Below are 13,710 nucleotides of genomic sequence, written 5' to 3' on the forward strand. Positions count from 1 at the left end.
TATCCTATCCAATTCTTTCATAATGCCACACCCAAAACTCCTTTGGTTGTGCATATATGACCCAAGTGCTTTCCAGTAAATGCTTGCGTGTATTACTGCTCATTGAATCATTAGGCTTGAATGAGCAATGAAAGTCTCTGATATGAGTCTGTATTCCATAAATAACTTTCCCGAAGATCATTCAACAGATTGCTCCATGTCCTTTATGTTCTATCTCAGAAGTTCAGAAACGAAAACGAAAACTTGACAAAAACCCCAGCCATAACGTTGTTCATTTGGGAAAACTTCCATCCCATTTGATCTGCCTATATCTTGATTATAAGGCATGACACAGAACTATTTAAAAGAACATCATGTGTCAGCAGTGAGTACAAAAGCCTTCAAAAGCTTGCTTTTTTTTAAGCAAGCAGACATCTGCAATGTGTCTTTGCTTTTTGAGCTACTGTCTTCACGAAGAATAGCAACTATTCTTGGCAAAAGAGCCTTTGGTTCTACTGCATCCACAAGCATTTCCTTCCTCTATGAGTGTACCACCATTGGAAGAAAGTGAGCTGAGGTGTTTTTTCTTCGTGTTTTCTGTCCTCTCCTTGGAGCTCCTTTTCCATTCAATGCCACATACATTTGCCTCCCGTTGTGCTGCCAGTTAAAGGATGCATAGGTATTATATCCATTTTCCTCTATCCTCTCCTTCAGTTTACAGTCATTGTTAAATTCTTTCTGCAAAGGAAAAACATAGTCTTTATTCCTATGGTGACACTTGATTCCATTTGACCCAGACCATCTAGAGAACTCCAGTTGGAGTTTTGTTTGTAGCTGCCATTTGCACATAAGTGGTGCACTTAATACATAATGTCAATAACAGAAGAGTAAAACTGATGACCACAAAACAGATTCTATGTTTGAAAGTGCATGATATATTTTAATTGATCATCATATGGTTGCCCTTTTATAAAGCAGTTGTGCTTTGAATATGCCATGATTGCAGTGCCTAGAATGATTGTCAAGAGGCAGACAACCCCCTAACAATATTTGTGATGAACCAATAATAAAGAATATAGTGCTATAACCCTTCTTTCATAGTGATAGCCAGGGGTCCCATGGGAAAAATAGAATGGCAGGAAAAATGTGGGCTTATCAAGTTTGTAAACTTTACCTATAAATTCATAATACATACACACACATTGATAAGAAAGCAGATCTTATAGTAAAACCACAATAGTTCTACATAACTATAAAGGGAGATATCTTCCTCATTTCCAAATACCAAATTTCTCAATTTTACCAAATTATTTACAATTTTCTGTAACTTGAAATTTTGATGAATTTTGCTCTGAATTCTAGGAATGATTAAAAACTGGGACATAGAATTCCTTGTTTTGTGATCTACCATGTCAAATAAATGATGAATGTGGTGACTAGCAATGCGTATACTGGATAAGCCTGAAGACTTTGATCCTGGGAAATTCCACCTCATAGCTATAGCTCCTAGGCTTTGTTTCAGGTGGCCAAATGGTTTTAAGGAGATCTGTTGGGACAAGGAATCACTCTCATTCACTCCACAAATCCAGGATCTTACCCTGAAGTTAACAAAGGGGAGGTACCTTAATGATCTCAACACTCTATTAATACCTTCAGAAATGTCCCTCTTCTCTTATACCCAAGCTAAGGTAGTTAAGAAGCTAAGAAATTGGGGCTTACATTTTATTTATATCCATTTCCACCTTCTTCATCCAAAGCAAGGGTACTGTGGGCATATTTTGGTTGAGGCCTCTACTGGGCAGTTTTTCTTACCTTGAGACTTTTTGAGATTGCTAGTAAATTCCAAATTCCTGAATGTGTGTATACTTAAATATCCAGGTTTCTGTGGGATTGATTATAATTTTGAACATTATCAGAGCCATCACAAGTACGTATATTTTATGTTAATGGTACCAGTTTAAGCTTCCTTTCCTATAATTTATCAGTTCTAAAATGCTCCTCTTTTATAAAGTAACATTTAAATGTAACACATAAATGATAACTTAATTGGTTGAAAGTAAGAAATAAATGTAAATTATTTAAGATGTGGATTTTAATAAAACAAAACAAAATTCTGCATCGGGAAGGAATTTAAATCCTTAGTATGGTTAATTTTCATTCTCTTTATTCATCTCAGTCTGTCTAAAACTATATGGTTTTCAAAGCAGAGATTATTATTTTAACATGGATAATTATACTCATTTCAACAAAGGAGATGAAGTTTTGAGACTAAAGGAGGATTGAGATTATTTCAGGTGATTTCATACTTGAGACAAAGCTGTATACAGAAAAGTGGGATGCTTAATTACTTTTCCTCCCCCAAATTAATTTATAGAGTACTGTTTCTTAAAGTGGAGTGTATCTGTATCCGCCTCTTCTTCTCAAGTGCTTTTTAAGATTTGAGTCATGGCTCAAAAGCATCAGAATCTCTGGAGGAGGGACCTAGGAATCTAGGTTGTTTACAGCTGCGGTTCCCAACCCCAGGGCCGCGGCCCCATCCTGGTCAGTGACGTTTAGGAACCCGGCGGCACATCACTGCCTGAGCTCCCAACCTCCACGTCCATGGAAAAATTGTCTTCCATGAAACTGAGTAACCTGGTGGCACAGCAGGAGGTGAGCAGCGACTGAGCGAAGCTTCATGGGTATTCACGGCCACTCCCCACAGTTGGCATCACTGGGGAGTTCCGCTTCCCCGCCACCTGCCCCGCACCGTCCCAGGGAAAAGTTGTCTTCCACGAAACAGGTCCCTGGTGCCAAAAAGGTTGCGAACTGTTGGTTTACAGGATCTAGGCGAATCATGACTACTACTGTTAAAATAAATTGGTTTCACTGATCATCACCTAATAGCACATTTAGGAATAACATTGATCGGGTGTCGGGCAGATGTGGGTGGGGAGGGGATGGGTGTATACGCACGAGTGCGATGCGCGCCGCCGTGTAGGGGATGGACACGCTTCAAGCTCTGACTCGGGAGGGTGGGGGAGCAAGGGCAATATACGTAACCTAAACTTTTCTACCCCCACAATATGCTGAAATAAGAATAAAAAAAAAAAATTCAAGTAAGATGTGGATTTTGAGACCTGCTTTGAGCAAGGTCTCAAAAGCAGGATTTTGGTCATTTAGAAAAAGTTTGGATATTTTTTTCAGCTACCTGGGAAATTTTTTTGGTCCTTAAATCATGCTCTATGATGGCTCCTTCTATTTAATTCAATTTTATAATTTAGTTATATAATTACACGAGTCAGGAGAAAACTCAGAATACAACAGATACATTTTTCGGGGAATAAATAATGAAAATATAAGAGAGATGTATAGTTCCCAAAAAGGAAGAGAGGGAAATAATTCAAGAGAGAATAGAAATAGAGCTGGTTTAATCAATCAGTCTGGGTGGTTACCCGATCGAGACTTTTAGGAAGCCTTATGGAATCAATGGAAATTATACGGAATAAAATTAAGATAGGAATTACAAAAGTTGTCACCTGGTGTAGAGAATTATACGCATTCATAAGTATGTACTCATGAATTTTGATGGTATACTCTGAACAAGCCATAATTTTTCACTATTGCTGGTAGTAATGCAAAATTTCAAAAACAGAACACTATGTTTAGAGAATGGATTCCTTTCTGAGACAGCCTGGAAGTAGAAAGCATGTTCTCTAATGGGCTGAGCTACTAGGAGAGGTAGTTGGATTTGTGCATTGTATAACTCTGAGCTCTGCATGGCTCTAAGTGCTGAGCATACAGTGGGAGATAAGGCTGGCTCTGCCCTCCCTAAGGTCACAATCTACTGGGAGAAGACAGTCAGCAACAAATACACGGAGATAAATTTTAGATAGGTGCCACTGTAGATCATTAAAATAGGGTGATATAATAAAAAGAGACTGGGCATCTACTTTAGATAAAGAGGTGGAATGAAATAATTTACAGAGCCTAGCACTCAAGGGGAAGCATAAGCACAATTCATGAGCTGGGTTGGGGTAGAAGAAAAAAGTGGAGAAATGAGAGGGAAAGTATTAAATATTTTTATGTCAGAGTTCATTTTAGAGTTATCCATTTCTTCTCAATGTCATGTCTTTAACTGAGTGTATTTTATCAATTAAAATTATTTCAATCTTTTATATTAATTAAAATTATTTACATTTTCTTCCTTAATTTAAATTAGTGTTAGCTGGCTTTAATTTAAAGATTGGTTTTTGACTAAGTATATGTACATCAGTATCTCTTTAAAGAATATATACCTGGTCCTCTTCCCCAGTAATTCTGATATAGTAGATCAAGGAGGGGCCCAGTATGTTTAATGAAAATAAAACCAAAAAATGCCTCAAAAGTGATTATGATGGGAACCCCTAAATGGAACCACTTTTTAAAATGGTCCATTACTCTTCTAGGCTCATAATTGGAGCAATGCATAAAGGAGAAATTTACCTAAAATTCCTCTGACTCCCCAATTAAAAGTGGACCTAATGAAAAAAATGCAATTCTATTCTATGTCCAGACCAGTGGTTCTCAAATTGTGGTTAGTGAACCAGCAGCATCAGGAACACCAAGGACTATGTTAGAAAGGCAAATCCTTAGGCCAGGCATGGTGGCTCACGCCTGTAATCCTAGCAGTTTGGGAGGCCAAGGCAGGAGGATTGCTGAGGCCAGGAGTTCAAGACCAGCTTGAGCAACATAGTGAGACCCCATCTCTACAAAAAAAAAATAGAAAAGTTAGCCAGGCGTGGTAGTGTGTGCTTATGGTCCCAGCTACTTGGGAGGCTGAGGCAGGAGAATCACTTGAGCCCAGGGGTTTGAGGCTGCAGTGAGCTAGGGTGACATCACTGCAATCTAGCCCCAGCAACAGAGTGAGACCCTGTTTTAAAAAAAGAAGAAAAGAAAAAGAAATGCATAGTTTTGAACCCTACCACAGACTTACTGAATTGGAAAATCTGGGCATGGGTCCCATCATTCTGTCTTTTAATAAACCCTTCCATGATTCTGATGCATACTCAAGTTTGGGAGCTACTGGCTCTAACCAGTCACTATAATCATCCTTATGCTAATCAACAAAATAAATTTATGTATACATTTAAAGTGAAATTCCTTTTGATCCTATAAACAATGTAAAAATGACACAAGATCTGGTTAGAGAAAATAAGAGTATTTAAGAGATCTGTGTCATAGGTTTTATTTCTGGCGATAGATATTGTATATCCTCCAAAAAAAGTGCAGTTAAAATTTTTTTAAGATCAAGTTTATAGCTTGTGTCAATGTATTCCCCTGAAGTAGAATCTAGGGAAACAATTTAAATTCAGTTAGCATCTCCTTTATCTATCTCTGGGACTGACACAGTGAAATGTATCTACCTGATCCACTCCTGTCATCATTCCAATGATAATAAAGAAATTGAAATTTTGTTCCCAACTTTGTCATAGGGCTGCTATACTACTCTTCATCTTTCCTTATGTTTAACAATTAATTGTTGTGTAATTATTTCACACTTTCTCTAGATAAATTATTTGAAGTCAATTATTTAAAGTCAAGGCCCACTTCTTATACTTCTTTCTTAAGCATTATTTTCTTATGCATCTTTGATATCTCAAACAGTATCTGGAATATAGTAGATGTAGATATGATTGACATATTTATTTAAAAACTTAAACAGGGTAAATTGTTGCAGTGTCTATAATTTCATTATAATTACAATTACAATTTTAATTCTAAAATCACCATTTATTATTTTAAGTGAGAGCTTAGGCTAATAAAATTGGTCTAAGTGAGTTTGATCCAAGATTGCAGAGGTGATATTGAAAATACTTAACACTTGGTATGGAACACAGGTATGGATGTATCCAAAGTACTGGCTGGATACTCATTCCACAAGCACTCTGTTGCAAGGGATAATATTTCCACATATATATGATGATTAGGCATGATTTGAATTGATGACTATTGCATAGGTAAATCAAATCTAGAGTTGATTGAACAACATGCAAAATGATGAATTTCTTGATATGTTTCCCCAGTTCAGATTTTAACAAAATACAAAACATCTGAGCCCCTGTTTTATCTTCAGCTGCAACACACACATAGCACATGGTTTCTACTCTATTCAAGATCTTTGTTTTTAATGATTCTTCTCCAAGTTGTCTGCTGCTCCTGTGCCAATATGACCAGATGCTTCCGTGAGAGTCTGACTGGTTAGCAGTTCAGAACATTCACAGACAAATGCCAGCAACAGCTTGTGTGGTAGACTAATGGGTGAACAACAGAGGAGATTATAGAGTTGGAAGAGCTGCTTTGCCAGCCCTTGAAACTCTGGTGACCAGCCCACTGTGGCTCTATTTACTAGCAATAGAATGATAACAAAGCTATTTAATGTTTGGAGGAAACATTCCAAAACTGTGGTATGATTTACTGCAGTGATTTGGAAACAAAAGCGGAATACTTACTGAGCCATAGAGTTTCCCCTTCTTGTTCATGGCTAAGTAATAGTTGCTGTTAATGGCTTTGACGGCAACAACTCCAATTTCCACTGATGTTATCTCCAGGATACCTAAAATATACAATTTAAAAGACCTAAGTGTAAAGAATCATATAGATTTAGTTGAAAAAAGTAAAATCAAAAGAAAATATTGAGTTTATTTTCTGATGGTTCTAAAAACAAAAAGCTAAAAAATTGGGAAAAAAACCCAAGCAACCTCTTTTGATGTATCTAAGAATGTAGCAAATATTTCCAGCAAATATATGGAAACAAGCAGTAAGGCTTTAAAAGAATTCCCCTTCATTTTACTCTGAGCATATATAGTATATTGTTTTAATTAAAATGCTTCCTTTGCTAACCCTGCATTTTCAACCTCATAAATATTGAAACAACTCTACTCATCTTAACCTAGATTTCACAATAACTTATCAGAGCCCATATCTGTACTATGGTATTAAATTAAATCTATAGCATATGTCAATAATACATCAGATTACCTCAATCAGTAAAAACAGTGGTAAACTGTTTCTTTTTTGTTGGGCACTTGGATAAACTAAGTCTCTTGGCTATATTTAACATATAAATCCATTTTTGGCAAATGTGTTGACATTCTGAGATACAGAGGGACTAACGCCAACATCCACACTGTCTTTAAAATAGCAGAATCACTATTCTGGTTTGGGGGAAAATTCATCAACATTTTTAAAGTTTTTTTTTTTTTCTAGAAAGAATGGAAAACTGAGGGAAGTGGTAACTAATAGATAAGAGGCCTTTCTCCCTTCACACACAAGTTTTGATTGGTGCATCTAAAGATAATTTTCTCTGAAAAGTTTGTAGGTAGCTTTAAGGAAGGCATTTGATATTCTACACAAAGGGCCCACCCATTTTAGAGTTAAGAAAACCTTGGAAAATAAAACTACTTATTTAATAACTCTCAGGAAAACTTGCTAAAGGTAGAGAAGCAGCATTGCAATTAGCATGCATCCTCTGGAGCCAGAATGTCTAGGTTTGACTAGATTTAGTTGAAAAAAAGTACAATCTCTGCATTTGTTAGTGAATGATCCACAGGAGAAGTCACTGAACTGCTCCAAGTCTCAATTGTGTTTGCAAAATAGGCAACATAATAATACCTCCCTCATAATCTTGTTGTGAAGTTTAAAATGAGGTAATACATATAAAATGATTAGAATTTTCCTAGAGCTTAGTATCTCCATAGTTATTATTACAGGCAATTTTTCCTTCAACAGAAGGAAACTTCTTCAAATTTTGAAGGAAACTTCAATGGGCTGTATAAATCCTAAATATACAAAATTCCCATTGGCTTAGCCCATAAAAATATGAAAGTTGATCATAAGTTATCATTTATTATATATTACCTATTATATATTACCTATCATGAGAAACACCATCCTAAATGTAGTCTACAAATTGTATGTTTATACTCATCCCATATAGATAGAGTGGCTCATTCCTAAGAGATGAATGTCTTCTTTCCTCTTCTTCATTCACAGGTTAGCCTTAGTGGAGACTAATAGAAAAGCTTGAGTTTCCCAGTTGACATAACCAGAGACTTGTGCCAAGACTAAGTGCCACGGACCTTTCTGTCCTTCTATCTGTAGGAAGCCTCCTACCTAACACAGTGCTCCTTTTTATTAGGAGAGAGAGAGAGCTCACTCTATTTGCAAGCCAAAAACCAAGGAAAGATTGTAAAGGGTGAAGGACACAATACTTATATGTTTAACATCCTTTCCCTTATGCTGGTAGTTGCCCTCAGGTATATGCAAACACATACATTTATTTGCATATTTTTAAATGTACTTTCTTGTAGTCTGTTTCTTTAATTCACATAGCATTCCTCTAAGGAGGTATTGTTTTTCTTGATTACAGATGAAAAAATAGAAGATACTTAAGTTGATTCAGATACAAGGTAACAAGGTGACATAGTTCAGTATGCAACACCTGAGCCACTGACTTTCAGACCATCTTGCTCTCTCTCCATCCTTGACTGATTTTACTTTCCATCACATCTTCCCCCCACCTTCCATTCCCACATGGGAATCCTACTGGAAAACCATCTGACAAAATGACTCATCAAGATAATTGTCTTTAATGACTTAATGTGCTACTCCTCCCAAGGATAATGGCATGCCACAGAGGATGATGTCTGAGTTTCAGAGAACAAAATCTAATATATGTCACAAGCAGAAGATACAGAGCCAAGCAGGAGGTAAAATTCCGGGTAATATATTCAGGCTGCTGCTTACTTTGCTTGCCCAAGGAGCAAGTAAATATTGTCAGTAAATTGCAAGACATTCCCTATGTGTGCTTTTGAAACTGGAATTTAATAGGACGAAGAGGAATGAAAGATTATTTTAAGCAAAGAGTAGTCCAGGATTTTTGAAGGTGAATGGAAAGTAGTAGGAATAAATTATAGCGACACACTAGTAGGCAGAAGGAAAAATATCATGATATAAATATCACCAAATCCTTGACTGATTATTTCCAAGAGTGCACTACACATGGTAGATCACATTTCGCTTAGGTACCCTTGAGTTTCTTTCTCATTTGCCTGAAATAGGAATTCAGTATTCAAAGAATCAATCAACCATTTTTTCCACTCTGCAACTAGTTCAGACTAGCTCAAAAAGGTTTAGCATTATTGCTTCAAAATAGAGGGAAGATTTAGATAATTTAAGGTCCTTTCAAATTTTTAAGATAAATTTTTGGATGCATCATATGGACAGTAAGTTATAATTTGATAACCTTGTGGGCAATGAACAATGACTGCATTTATTATAAACATATGTGAATGTGAAAGTGACTGAAGTCTAGAGGGTTTCTCTATTTTTCATAAAGAATCACTCCAGTTTTTTCTGTTCTTTGGTGAGGATGATCAAGTTTGCCTGTCAAATTATTTTTGGAAAGGAGCTCCAGATTTTTGGGGGGGATTGTTATATCAATAGCTTATAGGTCTCTATGTGTATACTTTGATGCATAATTAAATGCCCATTAAAAGAACCTCCTGGGGGAAAGTGAGTGAAGAGTATACTGGGTCTCCCTATGTTCGTTACAACTTATATGACTCTATAATTATCTCAAAATTAAAAGTTATTTAAAAAGCACTGTTTTGTTATGCAAAGAAACATGTAAAAATCTCCCATTCTTATAAAACAGATATTTTGTAGATTTAAAGACATATTTTTGCAGTGAAATTCTATTACTTATATTAAGTTGTAACTACATCACTTTTGACATGTGAATATCCCAGGTAGTAGTGTGAATCTATTTAAGGGCCTTTGGACAGTTTACTTCAAATACTTAGGAAGATGTAGGAGGAGAAGGGCACTCTTTTAGGAAATGGAAATATAAATCAAATAAATTATGGCTCTTCTCTTGAAAAGTCTATGTTCTATTGGGAATGAAAGACAAATACATGGAGAATTACAATAAAACATATTACATGACAGTTAAGAAAAACACCATTTGGGGTAAACTGAATTTAAAGATAGTATACAGCGCAAAAATCAAGAACAAATACAGAGTGACTCTCATGTGTCATATACTTTTGTATCTTCTTCATATCTCAATTAATCTTCACAAAATATACCAGACATAAGCATTATGTCCTATAAATATTGAAACTGAGTCTTGGAGAAATTAAGTGAACTGGTAAACATATACCCACTCAGGTATGATAGATTTGGTGTTGGATCCAAAGCCCATTCTCTTTCTAGTACTTTGTCAAATAAAGTTGACAATAACAAAATAACCAAGACAAGGATAAACACAGTTTTGCCCATTTTAAATATTTTTCTTCATATGCTAGCAAACGCTTGTTTGATTGTTAGATTTCAAAAGTGTTTTAGAGAAGCATAACATTTAGTCAACACAAAGAGGAGAACTTCCGTATAGGTCTGTGTAACTAAAGTTTTCCAGCACCCAGACTTTACCTATTTATAAAAAAATAATTTGGCACCTATATCTTTAGGTTCCTGCTTTCACATATGGAGATTACTAAGCAAATTTGAATGTTTCTTTGATGACTCAGGGTTATCACCATTAGCTTTAATGAGTTTCTCTGCTGTGAAAGTAGAATATTCTCAGAAGTACTGAGTATCTACATTAAAATAACGGTGTTCGTAAGCCTGCTGGAATTGTGTCAAAAATATAAGCAAAGTTCGGTGATGTTCTTTTCTGTGTACAGGACATAAGCTTTTGTGTAGAAATCTTAGTATCTCTTTTCAAAGGTTCTCAGTTGTATTACAGAGAGTAGACAACTACACAAAAGTGATGTTGCAATTCTGGGGGAAACAAAAATATGTAGTTTTATGTCTATGATTAAACAAATGTAGTAATTTTTCCTATGTTTTAAAAATTATAATACTCTGAGAATTTGCAAATAATATAACTGGGTATAATTTTGCTTCATAAACATTGGTGTAAAAAACATACACAGCAATTATTATTTCAGCCGATAGTTCATTACACCCTTGAATCTGTTGAAAACATGATTCCATTCATGGTTATAGACAACAAAATGTTACTTTACCACCAGGATGCCCAGTGGATTCTAGGTCTCTATCTATGATCATGCCTCCAGTACCTCTTTCAATATCTATTAATAATCTCATCATAATAACTAGAAATATTTCAACTAACAATATTTTCACCCTTCTTTAAATGAGAAACAGTTAAATTGAAGCATCGAAACCTTATGGGAGCTGTGAACTCCCACATAGTGCAAAGGACCTCTTGAATACTGCGCTAAATTTATTATTATGGACTAATAAACTTTAATCTGGCTTTCACCTGCACTAGGCTGTGCCCAGACCCCCAAACACCCTACTGAGCCTTTGCTAAAGAAAACTCAATGCTGCCAAACTGCCAAATGTACATTGTCCCAACTCACCCTTCCAAACCACTGTCAGTATTTCTCCACTTCCCCCTTCTATAATTTTCCATTTCCACATAGCCTCTAGTCCCTTTTTTATCTCCCCATTTTCACTTTCCTATATTACCTTTTTGTTCCCTATCTGTCCTTCCTTTAAAAACCTCAGTCACCTTTGTCTTGGTTGGAGTTGGGCTCAGTTCACACTAGAATCTCTCCTGCAGTTTTCTGAAGAACGTCTCTCTCTGTTGCCTTTAATAATTGTCTAGTGCCATTTTTTTTCCTTTGACAATTATGAGATTAAAAAAATCTCACAGAGATTATGGAATAAAAAACTGTCACCAAATTTGTGAGTGGCATGTGTCCAACAAAATAGTCCACAAGTAGTAGATGCAAAAAGGAAGAAGAGATGGGTTGCTGAAGGCTGGTTAAGGAAGGCACTTACTTAGCTGCGGGGTAGCAGAACTCAGTGCCTGTTAGCTTAAGGGTTCACATGATTTAGACCTGTCAGGGACTGCATATTTGGTTGATTCAACGATTTCAAAAAGTGTATCTACATTTTAGCTTAACTGCCTTGAAAGAATGTCAAAATGTACGTAATTGCTGTATGTTGCGTGTAATGGGAACATTTGTGATATTAATTTTACTTTTGTATTACCTACTTTCCTATTTTATCCTCCTCCCTCTCCCCACTGCACAGTTTTTTAAAGGGAAAGTAATTTCATGTGATGAAATTAATGGAGGAGTTTAGCTGTAAATGAGAGGGAAATAAGTGATAGGTTTAAAAGAAAAAAATGGCTTGACTTCACAACTCAGCTCTGCTACTTAAACAGCTATGTGACCTTGGATAAGTCAATTATACTCCCTGAGTCTTGGTTTCCTCATTTGCAAATTGGGACTAATTGCCTATAGCTGACAGAGTTGCATAGAATCTCAGAGAGTAGGTGTTGAATATGCATTTACTATCTGCTGAAACAGAATGATGACAAGTTAACTAGTCTTTTATACCAGCAGTTCTCAAACTTGAGCCTGCATCAGAATCATCTGGAAGACTTGTTTAAAGACAGATTGCTGAGCTTTTTGATGTAGTAGTTATAGGTTGGGACTAGAGAATTAACATTTCTATTAACAGCATGTTCCCAGGCAACGCTGATTCTCCTGGTCCAAGGACCACACACTGCTCTATACGATTCAGAGACAGAGCACAGCTTTGATGTAAAAAAGCATTGACAGAAACATGTGCAGAGAAGCAGAACCACAAACAGCAATAGACACAAATAATGGCAGCAACTTAACACCAAAGAAAGAATTTTAAAGAATGTGGAAAAAAGTAAGGGCTTTTTTCTTCTGCCTGTTTTTGGCAGGTGTGGGATTCTTAACATCTGCATGCATGACTGTGATAATGTGGATTTGGGATTTTTGTACCAATATACTGAGTTGTTGTCTATAGTCAGGTTTTTAAAGACTTACAACAAGATTATTATCAGAATCTTTATTTTCTTCTTCTTAATAAGAGTGTGTAAATGAGAGTGGAAACTTAGGTGCCTTCAACTATTATTCCTTTAAGTATTTTATAGGCATTCTCAAAGGGCTCATTGTGTTGACGCTAAAAATTAAAAGACTGTATGGCCCCCTTAAAGTTATGTTGATGGTTAAGAAATCTCAAAGCAATAGGGGTTCACTTTATCCCCCAATCTCTACCCGGAATTGAAGGCATATGCTTGCCTTAGGATGATCTCATTGCCTTTAAAAGGAGAACACAAGACGGGGCTAATCATTGATCGAGGTCTGGTCCACCTTGTACTACTGTATACTCTGTTTGCCTTTTCAGCATAATGCATTAGAGCTATTTAGCTTCTCTATCTGCCACAGTTCTTTGAGATACACTTGATATTCATTTAGAATTACAGACAGAGTTGGAACCTGAATTACCAAAAAAAAAATCCTTACCATCTCTACACGAGAAGATGTATCTTTCTCAATTTGCTAAAGACCAAAATGACCTTTTACAATCTCACCTAACAATTCAAGTCCTAGGATAAATGCAGTGATTAGCTCAGCCTTATTGGTGAGTACAGTGGCAAATCCTGAAATACTTTTCAATTTAAAGCTATATTTAATTAACCAGTATTGTCATTTAACATTATCACTGATCTAACATTAAAAACATCAGAAATTTACCATATAATCTAGGGACAATAGTCCCAAGTTGTAAATTCATTATTAAATGATATTAATGATTAATTTCTTACAGCATTTTTGCTGCAAATGAAATGGGACTCTGGATCTTCCACACTGAATCATTATTCAACAAATATTTGCAGATGGTCATCTAATGTGT

General features: G+C 35.9%; 1 protein-coding gene across 1 annotated transcript in view; it reads right to left on the reverse strand.

The window, feature by feature from the left end:
* Positions 1-519: 519 nt before the first annotated feature.
* The window catches only part of FGF10 (fibroblast growth factor 10), a 76,412-nt gene continuing 63,221 nt past the window's right edge, over positions 520-13,710 (reverse strand). The window contains exons 2-3 of the mRNA XM_069492669.1: positions 6,450-6,553; positions 520-717 (exon numbers count right to left, since the gene is read on the reverse strand). Of these exons, the coding sequence (XP_069348770.1) occupies positions 520-717; positions 6,450-6,553 (302 nt within the window). The remainder of the gene's footprint in view (positions 718-6,449; positions 6,554-13,710) is intronic.

The sequence above is a fragment of the Eulemur rufifrons genome, chromosome 17 (genome assembly GCF_041146395.1).
Source record: "Eulemur rufifrons isolate Redbay chromosome 17, OSU_ERuf_1, whole genome shotgun sequence".
NCBI classification, from domain to species: Eukaryota; Metazoa; Chordata; class Mammalia; order Primates; family Lemuridae; genus Eulemur; species Eulemur rufifrons.